The sequence below is a fragment of the Bubalus kerabau genome, chromosome 12 (genome assembly GCF_029407905.1).
Source record: "Bubalus kerabau isolate K-KA32 ecotype Philippines breed swamp buffalo chromosome 12, PCC_UOA_SB_1v2, whole genome shotgun sequence".
Classification (NCBI taxonomy): domain Eukaryota; kingdom Metazoa; phylum Chordata; class Mammalia; order Artiodactyla; family Bovidae; genus Bubalus; species Bubalus kerabau.
In genome coordinates, this window is record NC_073635.1 from 75,036,942 (window position 1) to 75,059,464 (window position 22,523).

At 40.1% G+C, this 22,523-nt stretch overlaps 1 protein-coding gene across 1 annotated transcript in view; it reads right to left on the bottom strand.

Moving 5' to 3' along the window:
- LOC129624177 (ATP-binding cassette sub-family C member 4-like) overlaps positions 1 to 22,523 on the bottom strand; it is a 164,348-nt gene that overhangs the window by 120,784 nt on the left and 21,041 nt on the right. Inside the window, exons 5-7 of the mRNA XM_055541873.1 lie at positions 6,765 to 6,854; positions 5,532 to 5,695; positions 1,277 to 1,402 (exon numbers count right to left, since the gene is read on the bottom strand). Of these exons, the coding sequence (XP_055397848.1) occupies positions 1,277 to 1,402; positions 5,532 to 5,695; positions 6,765 to 6,854 (380 nt within the window). The remainder of the gene's footprint in view (positions 1 to 1,276; positions 1,403 to 5,531; positions 5,696 to 6,764; positions 6,855 to 22,523) is intronic.

Consider the following 22,523-nt stretch of genomic DNA (forward strand, 5'->3'; position numbering starts at 1 on the left):
AATCTCACATCCATATGTGACTACTAGAAAAACCATAGCTTTGACTATATGGACCTTTGTTGGTAAAGTAATGTCTCTGTGTTTTTTAATATGCTGTCTAGCTTTGTCATAGCTATTGGAATATTAATGTCACATTCTTAAGCACTTTTGCCTAGAACTTCCCTGGTGGTCCAGTGGCTAAGACTCCATGCTTTAAATGCAGGGGCAGGGGTTCAATCCCTGGAGAGGAAGGAAAATTCCACATGTCTCAAAGTGGGGCCAAAATAAAAAAGATTAAAATTTTTCTTTTAAATTAAAATACACACACACACACACACACACACATTTTGGGTCAATGAGACTAGGGTTTGAACATTCATTCAATAGGTATTCGTAAGCAAAAGTCATGCCAGGCTCCTCCCTGATGACAGAAAGACACAACCTGTCCCGTCCAGGAGCTCATGAACTTGTGAGAGAAGAGAATAAGCAACACCAGAATTGTGACCAAGATATTAGACAGAGGCAGTCAGCACAGCCCCAGTGGGAATACAGAGCAGTGTCATGTATGGAGCAGTGGAGCGAGAGCAAGTCACACATATAGACCCTGAGAAGATGAACTGGAGTCACTCGCCTGGTGGAGGCCAGAGAAGAAGGAAGATGAGAATGTATTCTCAGCAGAGGGAGGGGTCCCCACAAAGGTACAAAGTGAGAGGTGACAGGAAGCAGCCAGAATATTCTAACTAAGCACTCTGGGCTAGAGTATAAACACTCATCAGATATTTAAATTAAAGATGGAAAAATATTCTACAAACATAAAGCAAAACAAAAAGGAACAGTATTTTTATGGCTCTGTTTGGAAAGAATAGTATTGATTCATAAAGTTTGGCCTGATATAGGTACCTCCAACATCTATAATCTCCCCATTTGTACTACATTAATACAAATTATAGTTTTAGCATTAATGTCATCATCTCAAAGACCAACATCTTAGAATCACTGCTTTTGGAGATTTGGTGTATTAAGAAATATTTGGAATTTCAATTCCATATAAGTAAGAAATATATATATATATATATATATATATATATATATATTTTCCTTTAAGAAGATGGTAAATGGAAGAGCAGGTTAAATGACAAATTATTTCATTCTACTTAACCCTACTGCCACATGTGGGGATATGGAATGGATAGTATTAAAGTCCACCTTAATGTAAAAACTTTCTAAGGCATCTTAACCATTCAGTAGAATAGGAAACAAAGTATGAAAATATGCTGTGTACATACAAAAAACTTACTTTCTCATACTGAAAATAAGGTCTTCAAGTGAATCTTCCCAAGCACACATTTTTATTGTTCTGATGCCAGTTATAACTTCACTCATGGTCCTGATCCTGTCGTCTGTGAGAGCTGCAGTCTTACTCCTGAGGGGCAGACGTGAGATGAGCCTTAGTGATCACAGCACAACTTTCCATAGCAATAGTAGCAGCAGTTTTCATAGGCAGAGACCAGGGATCAAATGATTTCGTATGGCACTTCTGTGCTTACATCACAGGGAGGTCCTTCTCAAAGTACAAATGGAGAAAGACTTCAATTAGGAAGCCAACCCTTCAGTCCAATACAAGAAGTAATTTGGAGAATTTGCAGTACCAGCTAACAAAGGCCCGAAATGAGTCAGATATATACCACCTGATCAAGGAGTTCACGGCTGGGTAGTATAGGCAGAAAGGCACCTGAATCTAACAGGAAGACCTTGGCTATGCTGTAATAAAACAGGAGTAAAAGTCCTGGTGAGCAGAAAAGATGGGGCTGTTAGTTCCTCTGGGGAAGGAGAGCAAGAAAAGCTTCAGAGACCTGGTAGCAGTGGAACACAGCCTCAACTGATGAGGAACATCACTCCACAGCAAAGACATGAGAGGAAATTCCAAGTAGAGAAATATACCACACACAGAGGTATGCACACACACACATACAAGAACTCAAAGAGCTTCAAACAGCACAGTATCTTCATCACCTGACAACCTGGTCAGTAACCCACTTCCAACCCTCTAAGACCTCCTTCAAGTCTAACTCATCACCATGAGGCCCTTCATAATCAGCCAGTGTTCTATCACTTAAGCTGATGGGCAGGTTCTACTAATTATAAGGAGATAATTAATTAAGATTAGTCTTCTCCTTGGGGTATTTATACCTAGATGGAAACAGTGAATTAAAAGTAAGATATGAACATCCATACCTGAAAAGGCTCTAACACAAGCATAACAAAAATATGTGCAGTTAGAAAATGGCATATAAGACTATTACTATTTACATTGACATTGAAATTGCTCAGTCGTGTCTGACTCTTTGTGACCCCATGGACTGTAGCCTATCAGGCTCCTCTGTCCATAGGATTTTCCAGGCAAGAGTACTGGAGTGGGTTGCCATTGCCTTCTCAAGGAGATCTTCCTGACCAAGGGATCGAACCCAGGTCTCCTGCATTGTAGGCAGACGCTTTATCATCTGAGCCAATGGTCCAGTGGGTGAGATGCCGTGACCCCAATTCAGGGGGCCCAGGTTCAATCCCTGGTCAGGAAAACTAGATCCTACATGCATGCCTCAATGAAAATCCCACATGCCATAACTAAGACCCTGCTGCTGCTGCTGCTGCTAGGTCGCTTCAGTCATGTCCAACTCTGTGCGACCATATAGACGGCAGCCCACCAGGCTCCCCCGTCCCTGGAATTCTCCAGGCAAGAACACTGGAGTGGGTTGCCATTTCCTTCTCCAATGCATGAAAATGAAAAGTGAAAGTGAAGTCACTCAGTCCTGTCCATCTCTTAGCGAACCCATAGACTGCAGCCTACCAGGCTCCTCCATCCATAGGATTTTTCAGGCAAGAGCACTGGAGTGGGGTGCCATTGCTTTCTCAATTAAGATGTGGGGAAGCCCAAATAAATAAACAATAAATTAAGACTTTTTAAAAAAAAAAGATTATTCAATTCAGTTCGGTCGCTCAGTCGTGTCCAACTCTTTGTGACCCCATGAATCGCAGCACGCCAGGCCTCCCTGTCCATCACCAACTCCTGGAGTTCACTCAAACTCATTCATGTCCATTGAGTCAGTGATGCCACCCAGCCATCTCATCCTCTGTCATCCCCTTCTCCTCCTGCCCCCAATCCCTCCCAGCATCAGAGTCTTTTCCAATGTGTCAACTCTTCGCATGAGGTGGCCAAAGTACTGGAGTTTCAGACTTAGCATCATTCCTTCCAAAGAAATCCCAGGGCTGATCTCCTTTAGAATGGACTGGTTGGATCTCCTTGCAGTCCAAGGGACTCTCAAGAGTCTTCTCCAACACCACAGTTCAAAAGCATCAATTCTTTGGCACTCAGCCTTCTTCACAGTCCAACTCTCACATCCATACATGACCACAGGAAAAACCATAGCCTTGACTAGATGAACCTTTGTTGGCAAAGTAATAGCTCTGCTTTTGAATATGCTATCTAGGTTGGTCATAACTTTCCTTCCAAGGAGTAAGCATCTTTTAATTTTATGGCTGCAGTCACCATCTGCAGCGATTTTGGAGCCCCAAAAAATAAAGTCTGACACTGTTTCCACTGTTTCCCCATCTATTTCCCATTAAGTGATGAGCCCAGATGCCATGATCTTCGTTTTCTGAATGTTGAGCTTTAAGCCAACTTTTTCACTCTCTACTTTCACTTTCATCAAGAGGCTTTTTAGTTCCTCTTCACTTTCTGCCATAAGGGTGGTGTCATCTGCATATCTGAGGTTATTGATATTTCTCCCAGCAATCTTGATTCCAGCTTGTGTTTCTTCCAGTCCAGCATTTTTCATGATGTACTCTGCATTTAAGTTAAATAAGCAGGGTGACAATATACAGCCTTGACGTACTCCTTTTCCTTGTTGGAACCAGTCTATTGTTCCATGTCCAGTTCTAACTGTTGCTTCCTGACCTGCCTACAGATTTCTCAAGAGGCAGATCAGGTGGTCTGGTATTCCCATCTCTTTCAGAATTTTCCACAGTTTATTGTGATCCACACAGTCAAAGGCTTTGGTATAGTCAATAAAGCAGAAATAGATGTTTTTCTGGAACTCTCTTGCTTTTTCTGTGATCCAGGGGATGTTGGCAATTTGATCTCTGGTTCCTCTGCCTTTTCTAAAACCAGCTTGAACATCAGAAAGTTCAGGGTTCACGTATTGCTGAATCCTGGCTTGGAGAATTTTGAGCATTACTTTACTAGCATGTGAGATGAGTTCAATTGTGTGGTAGTTTGAACATTGTTTGGCATTGCCTTTCTTTGGGATTGGAATGAAAACTGACCTTTTCCAGTCCTGTGGCCATTGCTGAGTTTTCCATATTTTCTGGCATATTGAGTGCAGCACTTTCACAGCATCATCTTTCAGGATTTGAAATAGCTCAACTGGAATTCCATCACCTCCACTAGCTTTGTCCATAGTGATGCTTTCTAAGGCCCACTTGACTTCACATTCCAGGATGTCTGGCTATAGGTCAGTGATCACACCATCATGATTATCTGGGTCGTGAAGATCTTTTTTGTACAGTTCTTCTGTATTCCTGCCACCTCTTCTTAATATCTTCTGCTTCTGTTAGGTCCATACCATTTCTGTCCTTTATTGAGCCCATCTTTGCATGAAATGTTCCCTTGATATCTCTAATTTTCTTGAAGAGATCTCTAGTCTTTCCCATTCTGTTGTTTTCCTCTATTTCTTTGCATTGATTGCTGAGGAAGGCTTTCTTATCTCTACTTGCTATTTTTTGGAACACTGCATTCAGATGCTTATATCTTTCCTTTTCTCCTTTGCTTTTTACTTCTCTTCTTTTCACAGCTATTTGTAAGGCCTCCTCAGACAGCCATTTTGCTTTTTTGCATTTCTTTTCCATGGGGATGGTCTTGATCCCTGTCTCCTGTACAATGTCACGAACCTCATTCCATAGTTCATCAGGCACTCTAGCTATCAGATCTAGGCCCTTAAATCTATTTCTCACTTCCACTGTATAATCATAAGGGATTTGATTTAGGTCATACCTGAATGGTCTAGTGGGTTTCCCTACTTTCTTCAATTTAAGTCTGAATTTGGTAATAAGGAGTTCATGATCACCAGATGGTCAACACCAAAATCAGATTATATTCTTCGCAGCCAAAGATGGAGAAGCTCTATACAGTCAACAAAAGCAAGACCAGGAGCTGACTGTGGCTCAGATCAGGAACTCCTTATTACCAAAAGATTATTACTATTTAATAATGTTTTTAAAACTTGGACATAGGCAAATTCTGCTTAAGGACACTCTCTTCAGGTACAGTGACTGAAAAGCTAGCCACGAGAAAAGAGTAAATCCTGTCATTTGGACCTTTCACAACCAGCCTTCAGGTTAAGGCTGGAGCCTCCACAGGAGAAGCCTGAAAGGCCTACAACACATGCAAAGAAGAGACCAGAGAAGGCATTCATTTTGTTTTTGAACAAAACCATCAGACAGATGATGAATGTTACCAATTACATATCTACAGAATCTTAAACCTGTGTTTCTCTTACCGGAGAGATGAAAACAACATCCCGAAGCTGCTTTGCAAAAGCATAAGAATAATAAGAACCGCCATCCCAGCAAGACACGATATTCCTATTTCCATCCAGAGCAGAGTGGTCACTGCGATAGCCTGCAGTGGCCCCACCCACAGATAGTGCAAGAACATCGTTACCTTAAAAGAAAAAGACAAAGCTTTCTTAGGACTGTATACAATAAAACCAGTAAGGGCACAATTTAGAAACAATCTCCCATCAAAGAACAAACAAGAACCTGAACAGAAATGATCTCAGTGGGTTTCAAACCTGTTGAAGCAGAAATACAGATGTCCACCCCAGACGACATTGCTCTGGGGCAGCACAGAATCAGCCTCAGGGACATGCCAGGAGAATGAATCCAGCAGCATTGGAATGACAAATTTTATTTTGTCCACCCCACAGATGGGCTCAGGGTGTCCCCAAATTCCCTCTGCCTCAGCATTCACCCACCATCTCCCCTGGGGCTTTCTAGCACCCAAAGAAAGCCTATATTATGGTACCTACTACACTCAACAGTAATTAATTGTGTATTTACCTCCCTGGCAGGCTGCAGCTTCCGCAGGGCAGAAATTAAACCTTATCCATCCCTGACTCTGGGTAGGAGCCTTACTTCATGTTTGATGAATGGATAATTCAAATGGTCTAGTACAATACAGATCTGACCAACAGGCTCAACATCCTGGATAATGTAATCCATTCACAAATAAGTGTGAAAAAAAAGAACATGGGGGACAGCAAAAAGGAAGTTTTATCTGGCTAGGGACCACCCACTTGGCATTATTCCTTGAATGCTTCCTATATAAGTCTTTCTGCTCCCTGTTCAGTTCAACAGGCACTGAACAGGGCACAGGGGAAATAACAATCCTGCCTACCAGGCTTTCATCATCCAGAGGAAGAGGCAGTCAGCCCAGCAACACCCACACCATGTGCCAAGAAGGGCCATGCCCAGAGGACACTTATGGTCACTAATCAAGAACATTGCAGCCTGTCTATTATTGGAAAAACAAAACTCTCATCCACAGGAAAACATACATTATTACATCTAAGTTGTACACAGAAAAAATAAGCATTGAATTAAAAAGAACCCTCGTCTTAGGCTCTCAACAGAATCCTGGCTGACACCAAACTCTGGCACCTGGCATCCTAGTAAGCTGAACCCAGTTAGAAGGATGGGACATGGAAGAGTATCTCTTAGAGGCAGCTTACCTGATCAAACTTGTTTACATCATTGGAAAGCAGGTTGACTATCTGGCCTGTGGTGGTCTTACCCATGGCTGAGCTACTCAGGCGAAGGGCCTGAAATAAGAGAGGGAGACAGAGAATGGGATTGGTGATACCAAGTTACTCTTAGAACATAACAAAACAGAGCATGTTTTCATGGGGTCTTGCGTGGTGTCAGGCAGAACAGGATGATCCCAGAGAGCAGGGCTCCAGGGACCCTCCTTCATCCTTCATCTCCTTAATGTGGCAGCAGCCCCGCCCACAAGGACAGAAAAGGGAGGAGCAGGAGGTAGAAGCAAAATCTGCCCCCCTGTGAACCTGGACCTGCCTGAAGGATAAAGGGTGTAGATTTAGACTTAGAAACCAACTAAAGTAAATTTGAGCCAATTCAGATGAGAGCAGGTAGGTTGTCTAAAGAAAGGAAATTAGGAGACTTGGACTGTATATCTGGAATTGATCATTAATTCATGCATGACATCTTTTACACACTTTGGTCTCAGTTTCTTCATTCTGAAATGAATGAGTATAATGTTCAAAATGCTATTTCCGTGAGGAACCTGTGTTCTTAATGCCAGTCTACTGACTTTCCAAAATATAGCCTGTGTTGCACAATCCTTTTGTTTGGAAAAATGTTCTGAAAAAATGCCCTAGAGACCTGAGAGACCTGAACAGATACCATGAGCTATTTCAACAGATTACCAACTGTAAGCACAGATCCAAACAAAATGTCATGTTTCATAAAAACTTTTCACTTACTGATCCTGTTAAACAGAAAAATCGAAGATCAAGTGGGAATGTAAAATGATATAGCCACAATAGAAGAGAGTATGTAAGTTCCTCAAAATATTAAAATTAGCATGTTAGTACAGCAATTCTACTCCTGGGAATGTACTCAAAATAAATAGAAAGTATGGGCTTAAATAGATATTTGTACACTCATGTTCACAGCAGCAACATTCATAGTAGTCAAAAGATGGATACAACCCAAATGTCCACTGACAGATGAATGAATACATAAAATATTGCATATATCTATATCTATATATAATGGAATATTATTCGGCCTTTAAAAGAAATTAAATTACAATATCTGCTACAACATGGATGAACTTCAAAGACATTGTGCTATGTGATATAAGCCAGACACAAAATGAGAAACACTGTGTAATTCCACTTACACAAGGCACATAGAATAGTTAGATTCATAGAAAGTGAAAGTGAAGTCGCTCAGTCGTGTCTGACTCTTTGTGACCCCATGGACTGTAACCCACCAAGCTCCTCTGTCCATAGGATTTTCCAGGCAATAGTACTGGAGTGGATTGCCATTTCCTTCTCCAGAGGACCTTCCCAAGATTCATAGAGAGAAGTAGTAAAATATTGATGGCTAAGGGGTGCAAGGGCTGGGGAGTTAGTATTTAATGGGTATAGAGGTTCAGTTTGGGAAGATGACCAAGTTCTGGAGACAAATAATGGTGATGGTTGCACAATAACATGACTGCTTTATGTCACTAAATATTGTATTTAAAAAGAGTTAAAATGGTAAATTTTATGTTGTGTGTATTTTACCACAACTTTTAAAAAACCAATGATCAAAAGCCGAAAGTAATTTTACCAAAGTTGTGGAAGAGCTAAATAAATGACAATTCATTTTATATATGATACATCCCACAAGATCACTCAAAATTGCAAACTGTGACTATGAGCTTAGCAGCCATTCCACTTCTAACACTCGACCTGATTTCTCCCCAGGACCAGGGATGAGGAGACGAGGCCTGAGCATGAACCACAGATGTTCATAGTGGCCTTTCAGAGCTGCTTGACAGCACCAGCGTTTGCCCTAAGGAATCAGCTCACCTGTAACCTGCAAAGAAGTGTCATAGCCCCTCACCTCAGCAGGATACTTGAGACAAGGCTGTGCAAGAGCAAACTGCTCTTTCCCACATTTCTGAAATTTCAGATTACAGTCTATGGTTTAAACTCAACAATACTTAACTTTGTAAAGGGACAAGTCTTAGCTTAATTAAACTGGCAAATTAATGGCTTTGGGAGATGTTTATATTCATCTAAGCAAACATGCCATGTCAAATCAGGTTTCCCAAGGGCAATGTTCCAAGGGTTTGGTGGGAAGAGGAAAAAAAAACACACACACACAGGTAGACAATGGTTCATTTGTGCAGCAAAGAGTGATCTTTGTTTGACTGAACCATCACCTCAAGTCCAACTTAAGGTTTTCAAAGTATAGTTCTGGTGAAATTTCCTATGTGTTTATAGGACCTAAGAATGATCTGAAAGAAGATACACACTTATTTGTGCAAAAATCTGAGTATTCATCTCCAAAATGGTAGAAGGTGAAACATAATAACAAAGACGACAAAGAAGACTCTGACTAGAGTGTATGGGAATGATTGCCATTTCCACATCACTCAGGAGAAAACTGGGTCATGTGCTGTAGCCAAACACAGACAGTGAGATGACATGGCCTCAGATTCACATAGCCCTGAGATTAAGAAGACTTTGCTAGGGAAAGATGAGGAGAAGACTTCTCCCATTTTTCCTAGAAAAGTGTCCCAAGAAACAGAAGCTCTAGATAAGTGGCAAATTGGGAAAAGAAGCAATACTTTCCATTTAAAGTGTTTGGTTTTACCTTTCAATGAGGATTTCATTATTTTAATAATAAAAATTGTATATGTATAAGGTTACAACATGATGTGTTGATGTAAAGATTTGTTGGTAAATGACTACTGTAAAACCACTTAACATATCCATGACCTCACATATTTATCCTATTTTTTTTAATTTTTATTTTATTTTGGGGTATAGTTGAATGGTTTTATGAAGACCTACAAGACCTTCTAGAACTAACATCAAAAAAAAAAAAAAAAGATGTCCTTTTCATCATAGGGGAATGGAATATAAAAAAGGAAGTCAAGAGATAACTGTAGTAACAGGCAAGTTTGGCCTTGAGTACAAAATGAAGCAGGAGAAAGGCTAACAGAGTTTTGCCAAGAGAATGAAATGGTCATAGCAAACACCTTCTTCCAACAACACAAGAGACCACTATGCACAGGGATATCACCAGATGGTCAATGCCAAAATCAGATTAGTTATATTCTTTGCAGCTGAAGATGGAGAAGCTCTATACAGTCAGCAAAACAAAACTAGGAAGCTCTATACAGTCAGCAAAAAACAAGGCTGAGATTATGAACTCCTTATAGCAAAATTGGACTTAACTTGAAGAAAGTAGGGAAAACCACTAGACTATTTAAGTATGACCTACATCAAATCCCTCACAATTATACACTGGAAGTAACAGATTCAAGGGATTATATCTGATGGACAGGGTGCTTGAAGAACTATGGATTCAGGTTAATAACACTGTACAGGAGGTGGTGATCAAAACCATCCCCAAGAAAAAGAAATTTTAAAAAACCAAAATGGTTGTCTAAGGAGGCCTTAAAAATAGCTGAGAAAAGAAAAGAAGTAAAAGGCAAAGGAGAAAAGGAAAGATATATCCATCTGAATGTGGAGTTCCAAAGAATAGCAAGGAAAGATTAAGAAACACATTCTCAGAGATCAATGCAAAGAAAAGGAGGAAAGCAATAGAATGGGAAAGATTAGAAATCTTTTCAAGAAAATTGGAGATACCAGGGGAACATTTCAGGCAAATATGGGCACAATAAAGGACAGAAATGGTATGGACCTGACAGAAGCTGAAGATATTAAGAAGAGGTGGCAAGAATACACAGAACTATTAAAAAAAAAAAAAAAAAAAAGATCTTAATGACCCAGATAACTACAATGATGTGATCACTCACCTAGAGCCAGACATCCTGCAGTGCGAAAATCAAATGGGCCATAGGAAACATCACGATGAACAAAGCTAGTGGAGGTGATGGAATTCCAGCTGAGATAGTTCAAACCCTAAAAGATGATGCTGTTAAAGTGTTGCACTCAATATGCCAGTAAATTATTGGAAAACTCAGCAATGGCCACAGGATTGGAAAAAGTCAGTTTTCATTCCAATCCCAAAGAAAGGCAACACCAAAGGATGCTCAAACTACTGCACAATTGTTCTCATTTCACACAGTAGCAAACTAATGCTCAAAACTCTCCAAGCTAGTCTTCAGGAGTATGTGAACCAAGAACTTCCAGATGTCTAAGCATGATTTGGAAAAGACAGAGGAACCACAGATCAAATTGCCAACTTCCATTGGATTGAAAAAAAAAAAAAGGGAATTCCAGAAAAGCTTCTGTTTCACTGACTACCTAAAGTCTTTGACTGTGTGGATCACAACAAACTGTGGAAAATTCTTAAAGAGATGGGAATACCAGACCACCTTACCTGCCTCCTGAGAAACCTGTATGCAGGTCAAGAAGCAACAGTTAGAACCGGATATGGAACAATGGACTGGGTCAAAATCGGGAAAGGAGTACGTCAAGGCTATACATTGTCACCTTGCTTATTTAACTTATATGTAGAGCACATCATGTGAAATTACAGGTTGCATGAAGAAGAAGCTGGAATAAAGATTGCTGGCAAAAATATCAATAACCTCAGATATGCAGATGACACCACCCTTATGGCAGAAAGCAAAGAGGAAGTAAAGAGCCTCTTGATGAAGGTGAAAGAGGAAAGTGAAAAAGCTGCCTTAAAATTCAACATTCAACAAACAAAGATCATGGCATCCGGTCCCATCACTTCATGTCAAATAGATGGGGAAACAATGGAAAGAGTGACAGACTTTATTTTCTTGGGCTCCAAAATCACTGCAGGTGGTGACTGCAGCCATGAAATTAAAAGATACCAGCTCCTTGGAAGAAAAGCTATGCCAAACCTAGACAGCATATTAGAAAGCAAAGACATTGCTTTGTCAACAAAGGTCTGTACATCAAAACTATGTTTTTTTTTTTTTTTTCAGTAGTCACATATGGATGTAAGAATTGGACCATAAAGAAAACTGAGCACCGAAGAATTGATGATTTTGAACTGTGGTGTTGGAGAAGACTCTTGAGAGTTCCTTGGATAGCAAGGAGATCCAACCAGTCAATCCTAAAGGAAATCAGTCCTGAATTTTCATTGGAAGGATTGATGCTGAAGCTGAAACTCCAATACCTTGACCACCTGATGCAAAGAACTGACTCATTGGAAAAGACCCTGATGCTGGGAAAGATTGAAGGCAGGAGGAGAAGGGGACTACAGAGGATGAGATGGTTGGCTGGCATCACTGACTTAATGGACATGAGTTTGAGCAAGCTGCGGGTATTGGTGATGGATGGGGAAGCCTGGTGTGCTGCAGTCCATGGGGAGTCAGACACAACTGAGTGACTGAACTGAACTGATGAAGGAAATTGAAGATAACACAACCAGATGAAAAGACAGACCATGTTCTTGGACTAAAAGAATCAATTTTGTCACAATGACTATACTACTCAGGGTAATCTACAAATTCAATGCAATGCCTATTAAATTATCAATGACATTTTTCACAGAAATAGAACAAAATTTTTTTATGTTTGTGTGGAAACTCAAAAGACCCCAAATAGTCAAAGTTTTCTTGCGAGAAAAAAACTGAGCTGGAGGAATCCAGCTCCTTGACCTCAGATTATACTATAAAGCTACAGTCATCAAAACAATATGGTACTGACACAAAAACAGAAATTTAGGCCAATATAACAGGATAGAAAACCAAGAAATAAACCCATGCACCTATGTTCAATTAATCTATGACAAAGGAGGCAGTACTATACAATGGAGAAAAGACAGTCTCTTCAATAAATGGTGCTGGGAAAACTATACAACTACACCTGAAAGAATGAAATTAGGACATCCTTTAACACCTCACACAAAAATAAACCCAAACTCTTAGTGGGAAACTTAGCCAGAATGCTCTTTGACATAAATCACACCAATACTGTTTGTGATCCATCTCCTAGAGTAATGGAAATAAAAATCAACAGGACCCAGTTAAACTCAAAGTATTACTCAGCCATTAAAAAGAATACATTTGAATCAGTTCTAATGAGGTGGATGAAACTGGAGCCTATTATACAGAGTGAAGTAAGCCAGAAAGAAAAACACCAATACAGTATACTAACACATATATATGGAATTTAGAAAGATGGTAACAATAACCCTGTGTACAAGACAGCAAAAGAGACACTGATGTATAGAACAGTCTTATGGACTCTGTTAGAGAGGGAGAGGTGGGAAAATTTGGGAGAATGGCATTGAAACATGTGTAATATCATGTATGAAACGAGTTGCCAGTCCAGGTTCGATGCACGATACTGGATGCTTGGGGCTGGTGCACTGGGACCACCCAGAGGGATGGAATGGGGAGGGAGGAGGGAGGAGGGTTCAGGATGGGGAACACATGTATACCTGTGGCGGATTCATTTTGATATTTGGCAAAACTAATACAGTTATGTAAAGTTTAAAAATAAAATAAAATTAAAAAAAATCCACCTCTGCTTCTGCTACAATTTTTTTGGAATAGTTTAGAAGAATAGGTGTTAACTCTTCTCTAACTGTTTGATAGAATTCACCTGTGAAGCCATCTAGCCCTGAATTTTTGTTTGTTGGGAATTTTAAAATCACAGTTACAATGTCAGTACTTGAAGCTAGCCTGTTTATATTTTCTATTTCTTCTTGGTTCAATCTTGGAAGGTTGCACCTTTCTAAGAATTTGTCCATTTCTTCTAGTTTATCTATCTTATTAGCATATAATTGTTTGTAGTAATCTTTTATGATCTTTTGTATATTTGTGATGTCTATTGTAACTCTTTTTTATCGAGTCCTAATTTTATGAACTTGAGTCCTCTTTTTTTTCTGATGAGTCCAGGTAAAGGTCTATCGATTTTGTCTATCTTTTCAAAGAACAAGCTTTAAGTTTCATTGATCTTTTCTATTGCTTTCTTCATCTCTATTTCATTTATTTCTGCTCTGATCTTTATGGTTCCTTTCCTTCTACTAACTCTGTGTTTTGTTTGTTCTTCTTTCTCTAGTTGTGTGAGGTATAAGATTGTTTATACATTGTTTGAGATTTTTCTTGTTTCCTGAGGTAAGATTGCATTGCGATAATTTCCCTCTTAAAAACTGCTTTTGCTGTGTCCCATAGGTTTTGAATCATCATGCTTTTGTTCATTTGTCTTGAGGTATTTTTATTTATGTATTTATTTATATATGTATGTATGTATGTATTTTGGCTGTGCTGGGTCTTCAACACTTTTGCACAGGCTTTCTCTAGTTGCGGCAAGCTGGAGATACTCTTCATTGCAGTGTGTGGGCTGCTCACTGTAAGAGCTTCTCTTGTGAAGCACAAGCTCTAGGCTTGCAAGCTTCAGTAGTTGCAGGATGTGGGTTAAGCAGTTGCAGCATACGAGTTCTAGGACACATGGGCTTCAGTAGTTGCTGTGCATAGGCTCAGTTGTTGTGGCTTGCAGGCCCCTAGAGCCTATAGGCTCAGTATTTGCAGCTCACAGGTTCTAGAGCATGGGTTTAATAGTTGTTGCCCATGTGCTTACCTGCTCTGTGAGTTGTGGACTCTTTCTGGCTGCTGCTGCTGCTGCTGCTAAGTAGCTTCAGTCGTGCCCAACTCTGTGCAACCCCATAGATGGCAGCCCACCGGTCTCCCCCGTCCCTGGGATTCTCCAGGCAAGAACACTGGAATGGGTTGACATTTCTTTCCTACTCCAATGCATGAAAGGGAAAAGGGAAAGTGAAGTCGCTCAGTCATGTACAACTCTTAGCGACCCCATGGACTGCAGACTAAGGATCAAACCTGAGTCCTCTGCATTGGCAGGTAGATTCTTATCCACTGCACCACCAGGGAAGTCCATCTAGATATTTTTTATTTCCACGTTGATTTCTTCAATGATCCCTTGGTTGTTTGATACCACATTGTTAGGCCTCCATGTGTTAGTGTTTTATATCTTTGTTTTCTTGTACTTGATTTCTAATCTCATAGTGTTGTGGTCAGAATAGATGTTTGATTTCAGTTATCTTAAGTTTACTAGAGATTTCTTTGTAGTCTAGTATGTAATCAATCCTGGAGAATATTCCATGTGCACTAAAGAAGAATGTGCATTCTGCTGCTTTTGGATAGAATGTTCTATAAATACCAATTAAGTCCATCTAATACAAATAGCTGTGAAAAGAAGAGAAGCGAAAAGCAAAGGAGAAAAGGAAAGATATAAGCATTTGAATGCAGAGTTCCAAAGACTAGCAAGAAGAGATAAGAAAGCCTTCCTCAGTGATCAATGCAAAGAAATAAAGGAAAACAAGAGAATAGGAAAGACTAGATATCTCTTCAAGAAAATTAGAGATACCAAGGGAACATTTCATGCAAAGATGGGCTCAATAAAGGACAGAAATGGTATGGAACCAACAGAAGCAGAAGATATTAAGAAGAGGTGGCAAGAATACACAGAAGAACTGTACAAAAAAGATCTTCACGACCCAGATAATGATGATGGTGTGATCACTCATCTAGAGCCAGACATCCTGGAATGTGAAATCAAGTGAGCCTTAGAAAGCATCACTATAAACAAAGCTAGTGGAGGTGATGGAATTCCAGTTGAGCTATTACAAATCCTGAAAGATGATCCTGTGAAAGTGCTGCACTCAATATGCCAAAAAATTTGGAAAACTCAGCAGTGGCCACAGGACTGGAAAAGGTCAGTTTTCAATCCAATCCCAGAGAAAGGCAATGCCAAAGAATGCTCAAACTACTGCACAATTGCACTCATCTCACATGCTAGTAAAGTAATGCTCAAAATTCTCCAAGCCAGGCTTCAGCAATACGTGAACCGTGAACTTCCTGATGTTCAAGCTAGTTTTAGAAAAGGCAGAAGAACCAGAGATCAAATTGCCAACATCTGCTGGATCATGGAAAAAGCAAGAGAGTTCCAGAAAACCATCTATTTCTGCTTTATTGACTATACCAAAGCCTTTGACTGTGTGGATCACAATAAACTGTGGAAAATTCTGAAAGAGATGGGAATGCCAGACTACCTGACCTGCCTCTTGAGAAATCTGTATGCAGGTCAGGAAGCAACAGTTAGAACTGGACATGGAACAACAGACTGGTACAAAATAGGAAAATAAGTGCGTCAAGGCTGTATATTGTCACCCTGTTTATTTAACTTATATGCAGAGTACATCATGAGAAACCCTGGGCTGGAAGAAGCACAAGCTGGAATCAAGATTGCCAGGAGAAATATCAATCACCTCAGATATGCAGATGACACCACCCTTATGGCAGAAAGTGAAGAGGAACTAAAAAGCCTCTTGATGAAAGTGAAAGTGGAGAGTGAAAAAGTTGGCTTAAAGCTCAAAATTCAGAAAACGAAGATCATGGCATCCAGTCCCATCACTTCATGAGAAATAGATGGGGAAACAGTGGAAACAGTGTCAGACTTTATTTTTCTGGGCTCCAAAATCACTGCAGATGGTGACTGCAGCCATGAAATTAAAAGACGCTTACTCCTTGGAAGGAAAGTTATGACCAACCTAGATAGCATATTTAAAAGCAGAGACATTACTTTGCCAACAAAGGTCCATCTAGTCAAGGCTACAGTTTTTCCTGTGGTCATGTATGGATGTAAGTGTTGGACTGTGAAGAAGGCTGAGAGCCAAAGAATTGATGCTTTTGAACTGTGGTGTTGGAGAAGACTCTTGAGAGTCCTTTGGACTGCAAGGAGATCCAACCAGTCCATTTTGAAGGAGATTAGCCCTGGGATTTCTTTAGAAGGACTGATGCTAAAGCTGAAACTCCAGTACTTTGGCCACCTCATATGAATAGTTGACTCATTGGAAAAGACTCTGGTGCTGGGAGGGATTGGATGCAGGAGGAGAAGGGGACGACAGAGGATGAGATGGCTGGATGGCATCACTGACTCGATGGACGTGAGTCTGAGTGAACTCCGGTAGTTGGTGATGGACAGGGAGGCCTGGCATGCTGCGATTCATGATGTCGCAGAGTCAGACACAACTAAACTGAACTGAATCTAATGTGTCATTTAAGGCCTGTATTACCTTATTGATTTTCTGTCAAATGTTCTGCCTATTGATAAAAATAGGCTATTAAAGTCACCCATTATTATTTCACTACTGTCTATGTCTCCTTTTATAACTATCGAGGTGTTCCTATGTTGGGTGTATGTATATTTACAGTTGTTATATTTTCTACTTGGATTAATCCCTTGATCACTGTGTAGTGTCCTTCTTTATCTCTTGTAATAGTCTTTACTTTAAAGTCTATTTTGTCTGATATGAGTATTGTTAGTCCAGCTTTCTTTTGATTTCCATTGGCATGAAATACCTTTTCCCAGAACTTCACTTTCACCCTGTATATGTTCCTAAATCTGAAGTGGGTTTCTTGTAGACAGCATATATACAGGTCTTTTTTTTTTTTTTTTTTTTTTTTTTTTTGTATCTATTTAGTCAGTCTACATCTTTTGGTTGAAGCATTTAGTCTCTTTAAGTTTAAGATAACTATCAATGTGTATAGCCCATGGCTCCATGGGAATTATATGGGGAAACAGTGGCAGAGTTTATTATTTGGGGCTCCAAAATCACTGCAGATGGTGACTGCAGCCATGAAATTAAAAGATGCTTACTCCTTGGAAGGAAAGTTATGACCATCCTAGATAGCATATTCAAAAGCAGAGACATTACTTTGCCAACAAAGGTCCGTCTAGTCAAGGCTACGGTTTTTCCAGTGGTCATGTATGGATGTGAGAGTTGGACTATGAAGAAGGCTGAGCACCGAAGAATTGATGTTTTTGAACTGTGGTGTTGGAGAAGACTCTTGAGAGTCCCTTGGACTGCAAGGAGATCCAACCAGTCCATTCTAAAGGAGATCGGTCCTGGGTGTTCTTTGGAAGGACTGATGCTAAAGCTGAAACTCCAATACTTTTGCCACCTCATGCGAAGAATTGAGTCATTGGAAAAGACTCTGATGCTGGGAGGGATTGGGGGCAGGAGGAGAAGGGGACGACAGAGGATGAGATGGCTGGATGGCATCACCAACTCAATGGACACGAGTTTGGGTGAACTCCGGGAGTTGGTGATGGACAGGGAGGCCTAGCATGCTGCAATTCATGGGGTTGCAAAGAGTCGGACACGACTGAGCGACTGAACTGAACTGAAGTGAACTGATGTCCTTATTGCCATTTTATTAATTGCTTTTGATTAGTTTCATAGATTTTTTTTTTTTTTCCTTCCCGGTAAGAGGGATGGGTTCCTGCTCACTGGTGAGTAGAGCTCTGTCGGGTCTCTCTGAAGGACAGGACCATGTCAAGTGATATATTTGGAGGCAACTTTATGCTCAGGAAGTCTTTAAGCTGCCTGTCTGTTGATGAGTGAGGTGGTGTTCCTGCCCTGTTGGTAATTTAGCCTGAGGCATCCAGCACTTGCAGGGAGCTACCTCTTGGTAAGAAAATGGTGACCTCCAAGAGGGCTCACGCCAATGAGTACTCACCAGAACTACTGGCTCCAGTGTCTTTGTCTTGGCAATAAGCCATGGCCACCTCTGCCTCTGTAGGAGACCCTTCAATACCAGCAGGCATTTCTGACCAAGACTTTTCAGAGTTTACTACTTTTCCCTAGGTCTTGATGTGCATGGGATCTTGTGTGTACCCTCCAAGAGTAGAGTTTCCATTTCCCCCAATCCTGTGGAATTCCTGTGATCAAACCCCACTGGTCTTCAAAGACAGATACTCTGGGGGCTCCTCCTCCCATTGCCAAACCCCCAGACCGGGGAGCCTAACATGAGGTGCAGAACTTTTACTCCTGTAGGAGATCTTCTGTGATTTAATTATTTTTCAGTTTGTAGGTTGCATACCACTGGATATGGAATTTTATTTTATTGTGATTGCACACCTCCTACTGTCTCTTTGTGGCCTCTTCTTTGTCTTTGGATGTAGAGTATATTTTTGGTGGGTTCCAACTTTTTTTTTTTTTTTTTTTTTGATGACTGTACAGCAGTTAGTTGTGATTTTGGTGTTTTCGTAAGAAGAGGTCATAGTTCCTATTTTGTCTGTGTGATTGAGAACACTATATATATACTCTCTAAGAAAATTTCAAGTATAAAAATTGGCCAAATGAGACTTTTCTTCTTAAAGCAAATAGTCTAATGCAAAGAGATACCCAGAATCAAGTTTATAAAGAGTTCTTCAGTGCTTGACACTGATATATGGGTAGTACATCATTTGTAAAGACACCTGAAATCCTGACTCATTTTACACTGAGTCATACCAGGGTAAAATTCATGGTATGAAGAACTCTTTCTTTACCTGATCACTTCTCTAATTATTTCCACTGGAGAAGGGAATGGAAAACCACTTCAGTATTTTTGCCTTGAGAACCCCATGAACAATATGTAAAGGCAAAAAGATAGGACACTGAAAGATGAACTCCCCAGGTTGGTAGGTGCCCAATATGCTACTGGAGATCAGTGGATAAATAACTCCAGAAAGAATGAAGAGATGAAGCCAAAGCAAAAACAACACCTAGTTGTGGATGTGACTGGTGACAAAAGAAAAGTCCGAAGCAGTAAAGAGCAATATTGCATAGGAACCTGGAATGTTAGGTCCATTAATCAAGGCAAATTGGAAGTTGTCAAACAGGAGATGGCAAGAGTGAACATTGACATTTTAGGAACTAAAATGGACCAGAATGGGTGAATTTAACTCAGATGACTATCTCTACTACTATGGGCAAGAATCCCTTAGAAGAAATTAAATAGCCACCATAGTCAACAGAAGAGTCCTAAATGCAGTACTTGAATGCAATCTCAAAAATGACAGAATGATCTCTGTTCATTTCCAAGGCAAATCATTCAATATCACAGTAATTCAAGTCTATGCTCCAACCAGTAATGCTGAAGAAGTTGAAGTTGAATGGTTCTATGAAGACCTACAAGACATTCTAGAACTAACACCCAATAAAGTAGGAACTTGAGAAATACCTGGAGCAACAGGCAAATTTGGCCTTGGAGTACAGAATAAAGCAGGGCCAAGGCTAATAGAGTTTTGTGAAGAGAACACACTGGTCATAGCAAATATTCTATTCCAATAACAAAACAGAAGACTCTATACATGGACATCACCAGATGGTCAATACTAAAATCAGATTGATAATATTCTTTGCAGCCAAAGATGGAGAAGCTCTGTACAGTCAGCAAAAACAAGACCAGGAGCTGACTGTGGTTCAGATCATGAACTCCTTATTGCCAACTTCAGACTCAAATTGAAGGAAGTAGGGAAAACCACCAGACCATTCAGGTATGACCTGAATCGAATCCCTTATGATTATACAGTAGAATTGACAAATAGTTTAAAGGGATTATATCTGATAGACAGAGTGCCTGAAAAACTATGAATGGAGGTTCATGACCTTGTCCAGGAGGCAGTGATCAAGACCACCCCCAAGAAAAAGAAATGCAAAAAGGCAAAATGGTTGTCTGAGGAGGCCTTAAAAATAGCTGTGAAAAGAAGAGAAGTGAAAGGAAAAGGAAAAAAGGAAAGATAAATCCATTTGAATGCAGAGTTCCAAAGAATAGCAAGGAGAGATAAGAAAGTCTTCCTCAGTGATCAGTGCAAGGAAAGAGAGCAAAACAATAGAATGGGAAAGATTAGAGATTTTTTTCAAGAAAATTAGAGATACCGAGGGAACATTTCATGCAAAGATGGACACAATAAAGGACAGAAACAGTATGGACCTAACAGAAGCAGAAGATATTAAGAAGAGGTGACAAGAATACACAGAAGAACTATACAAAAAAAGATCTTCAAGATAATCACACTAGTGTGTTCACTCACCTAGAGCCAGACATCCTGGAATGCAAAGTCAAGTAGGTCTTAGGATATATCACAACAAATAAAGCTAGTGCAGGTGATGGAATCCCAGATGAACTATTTCAAATTCTAAAAGATGATACAGTTAAAGTGCTGCACTCAATATGCCAGCAAATTTGGAACTCAGCAGTGACCACAGGACTGAAAAGGTCAGTTTTCATTCCAATCCCAAAGAAAGGCAATGCCAAAGAATGCTCAAACTATTGAAAAATTTCATTCACCTCACACGCTAGCAAAGTAATGCTCAAAATTCTCCAAGCCAGGCTTCAATAGTATGTGAACCATGAACTTCCAGATGTTCAAGGTGGATTTAGAAAAGGCAGAGGAACCAGAGATCAAATTGCCAAAATCCGCTGGATCATCAAAAATGCAAGAGAGTTTTCAAAAACCATCTACTTTGGCTTTATAGACTATGGCATAGCTTTTGACTGTGTGGATCACAACACACTGTGGAAAATTCTTAAAGAAATGGGAATACCAGACCACCTGACCTGCCTTCTGAGAAATCTGTATGAGGGTCAAGAAGCAACAGTTAGAACTGGACATGGAACAACAGACTGGTTCCAAATCAGGAAAGGAGTACCTCAAGGCTGTATATTGTCACCTTGCTCATTTAATTTATATGTGGAGTATATCATGAGAAATTCTGGACTGGATGAAGCACAAGCTGGAATCAAGATTGCTGGGAGAAATATTAATAACCCCTGACATGCAGATGACACCACACTTATGGCAGAAAGTGAAGAGGAACTAAAAAGCCTCTTGATGAAAGTGAAAGAGGAGAGTGAAAATGTTTAAAACTTAAACCTTTTAAAACTCAATATTCAGAAAACTAAGATCATGGCATCTGCTCCCATCACTTCATGCATGGCAAGTAGATGGGGAAACAATGGAAACAGTGAGAGACTTTATTTGGGGGAGGGCTCCAAAATTACTGCAGATGGTGACTGTAGCCACAAAATTAAAAGACACTTCCTCCTTGGAAAAAAGTTATGACCAACCTAGACAGCATATTAAAAACAGAGACATTACTTTGCCAACAAAGGTCTATTTCGTCAAAGCTATGGTTTTTCCAGTAGTCATGTATGAATGTGAGAGCTAGACTATAAAGAAAGCTGAACACCGAAGAGTTGATAATTTTGAACTGTGGTGTTGGAGAAGACCCTTAAGAGTCCCTTGGACTGCAAAGATATCCAACCAGTCCATCCTAAAGGACTGAATATTCATTGGAAGGACTGATGTTGAAGCTGAAACTCCAATAATTTGGCCACCTGATGCTAAGAGCTGACTCACTGGAAAAGACCCTGATGCTGGGAAAGACTGAAGGCGGGAAGAGAAGGGGACGACAGAGGATGAGTTGGCTGGATGATATCATCGACTCAATGGACATGAATTTGAGTAAACTCCGGGACGTGGTGATGGACAGGGAGGCCTGGTATGCTGCTGTCCGTGGGGTCACAAAATTCGGACACGACGGAGTGACTGAACTGAACTGAAGGCCAGGGGTAAATTAGTATTTAGAATAATTTCATGGCATTTATCAATACGAAAATCATGGTACACATCAAGTCAAGTCTCATTAAAAGTGATATAATGCATACTAAATAATAAAGGAAATAGTGTATTAAAAAATAACTTGAAAAGCAACAAATTCTCTCCAGAATTAATAAAACATTGTAAAGTTTTGAGTTTTATTTCAAATACCATATAATTTTCTTTAATACATTGAAATAACTATATCTATAGAATATAGTGAGTTAGCCTGTATTTGACATGAATTTCATTTATATATTTCTTTGCTGCTAAGTCACTTCAGTTGTGTCTGACTCTGTGCGACCCCATAGACAGCAGCCCACCAGGCTCCCCCGTCCCTGAGATTCTCCA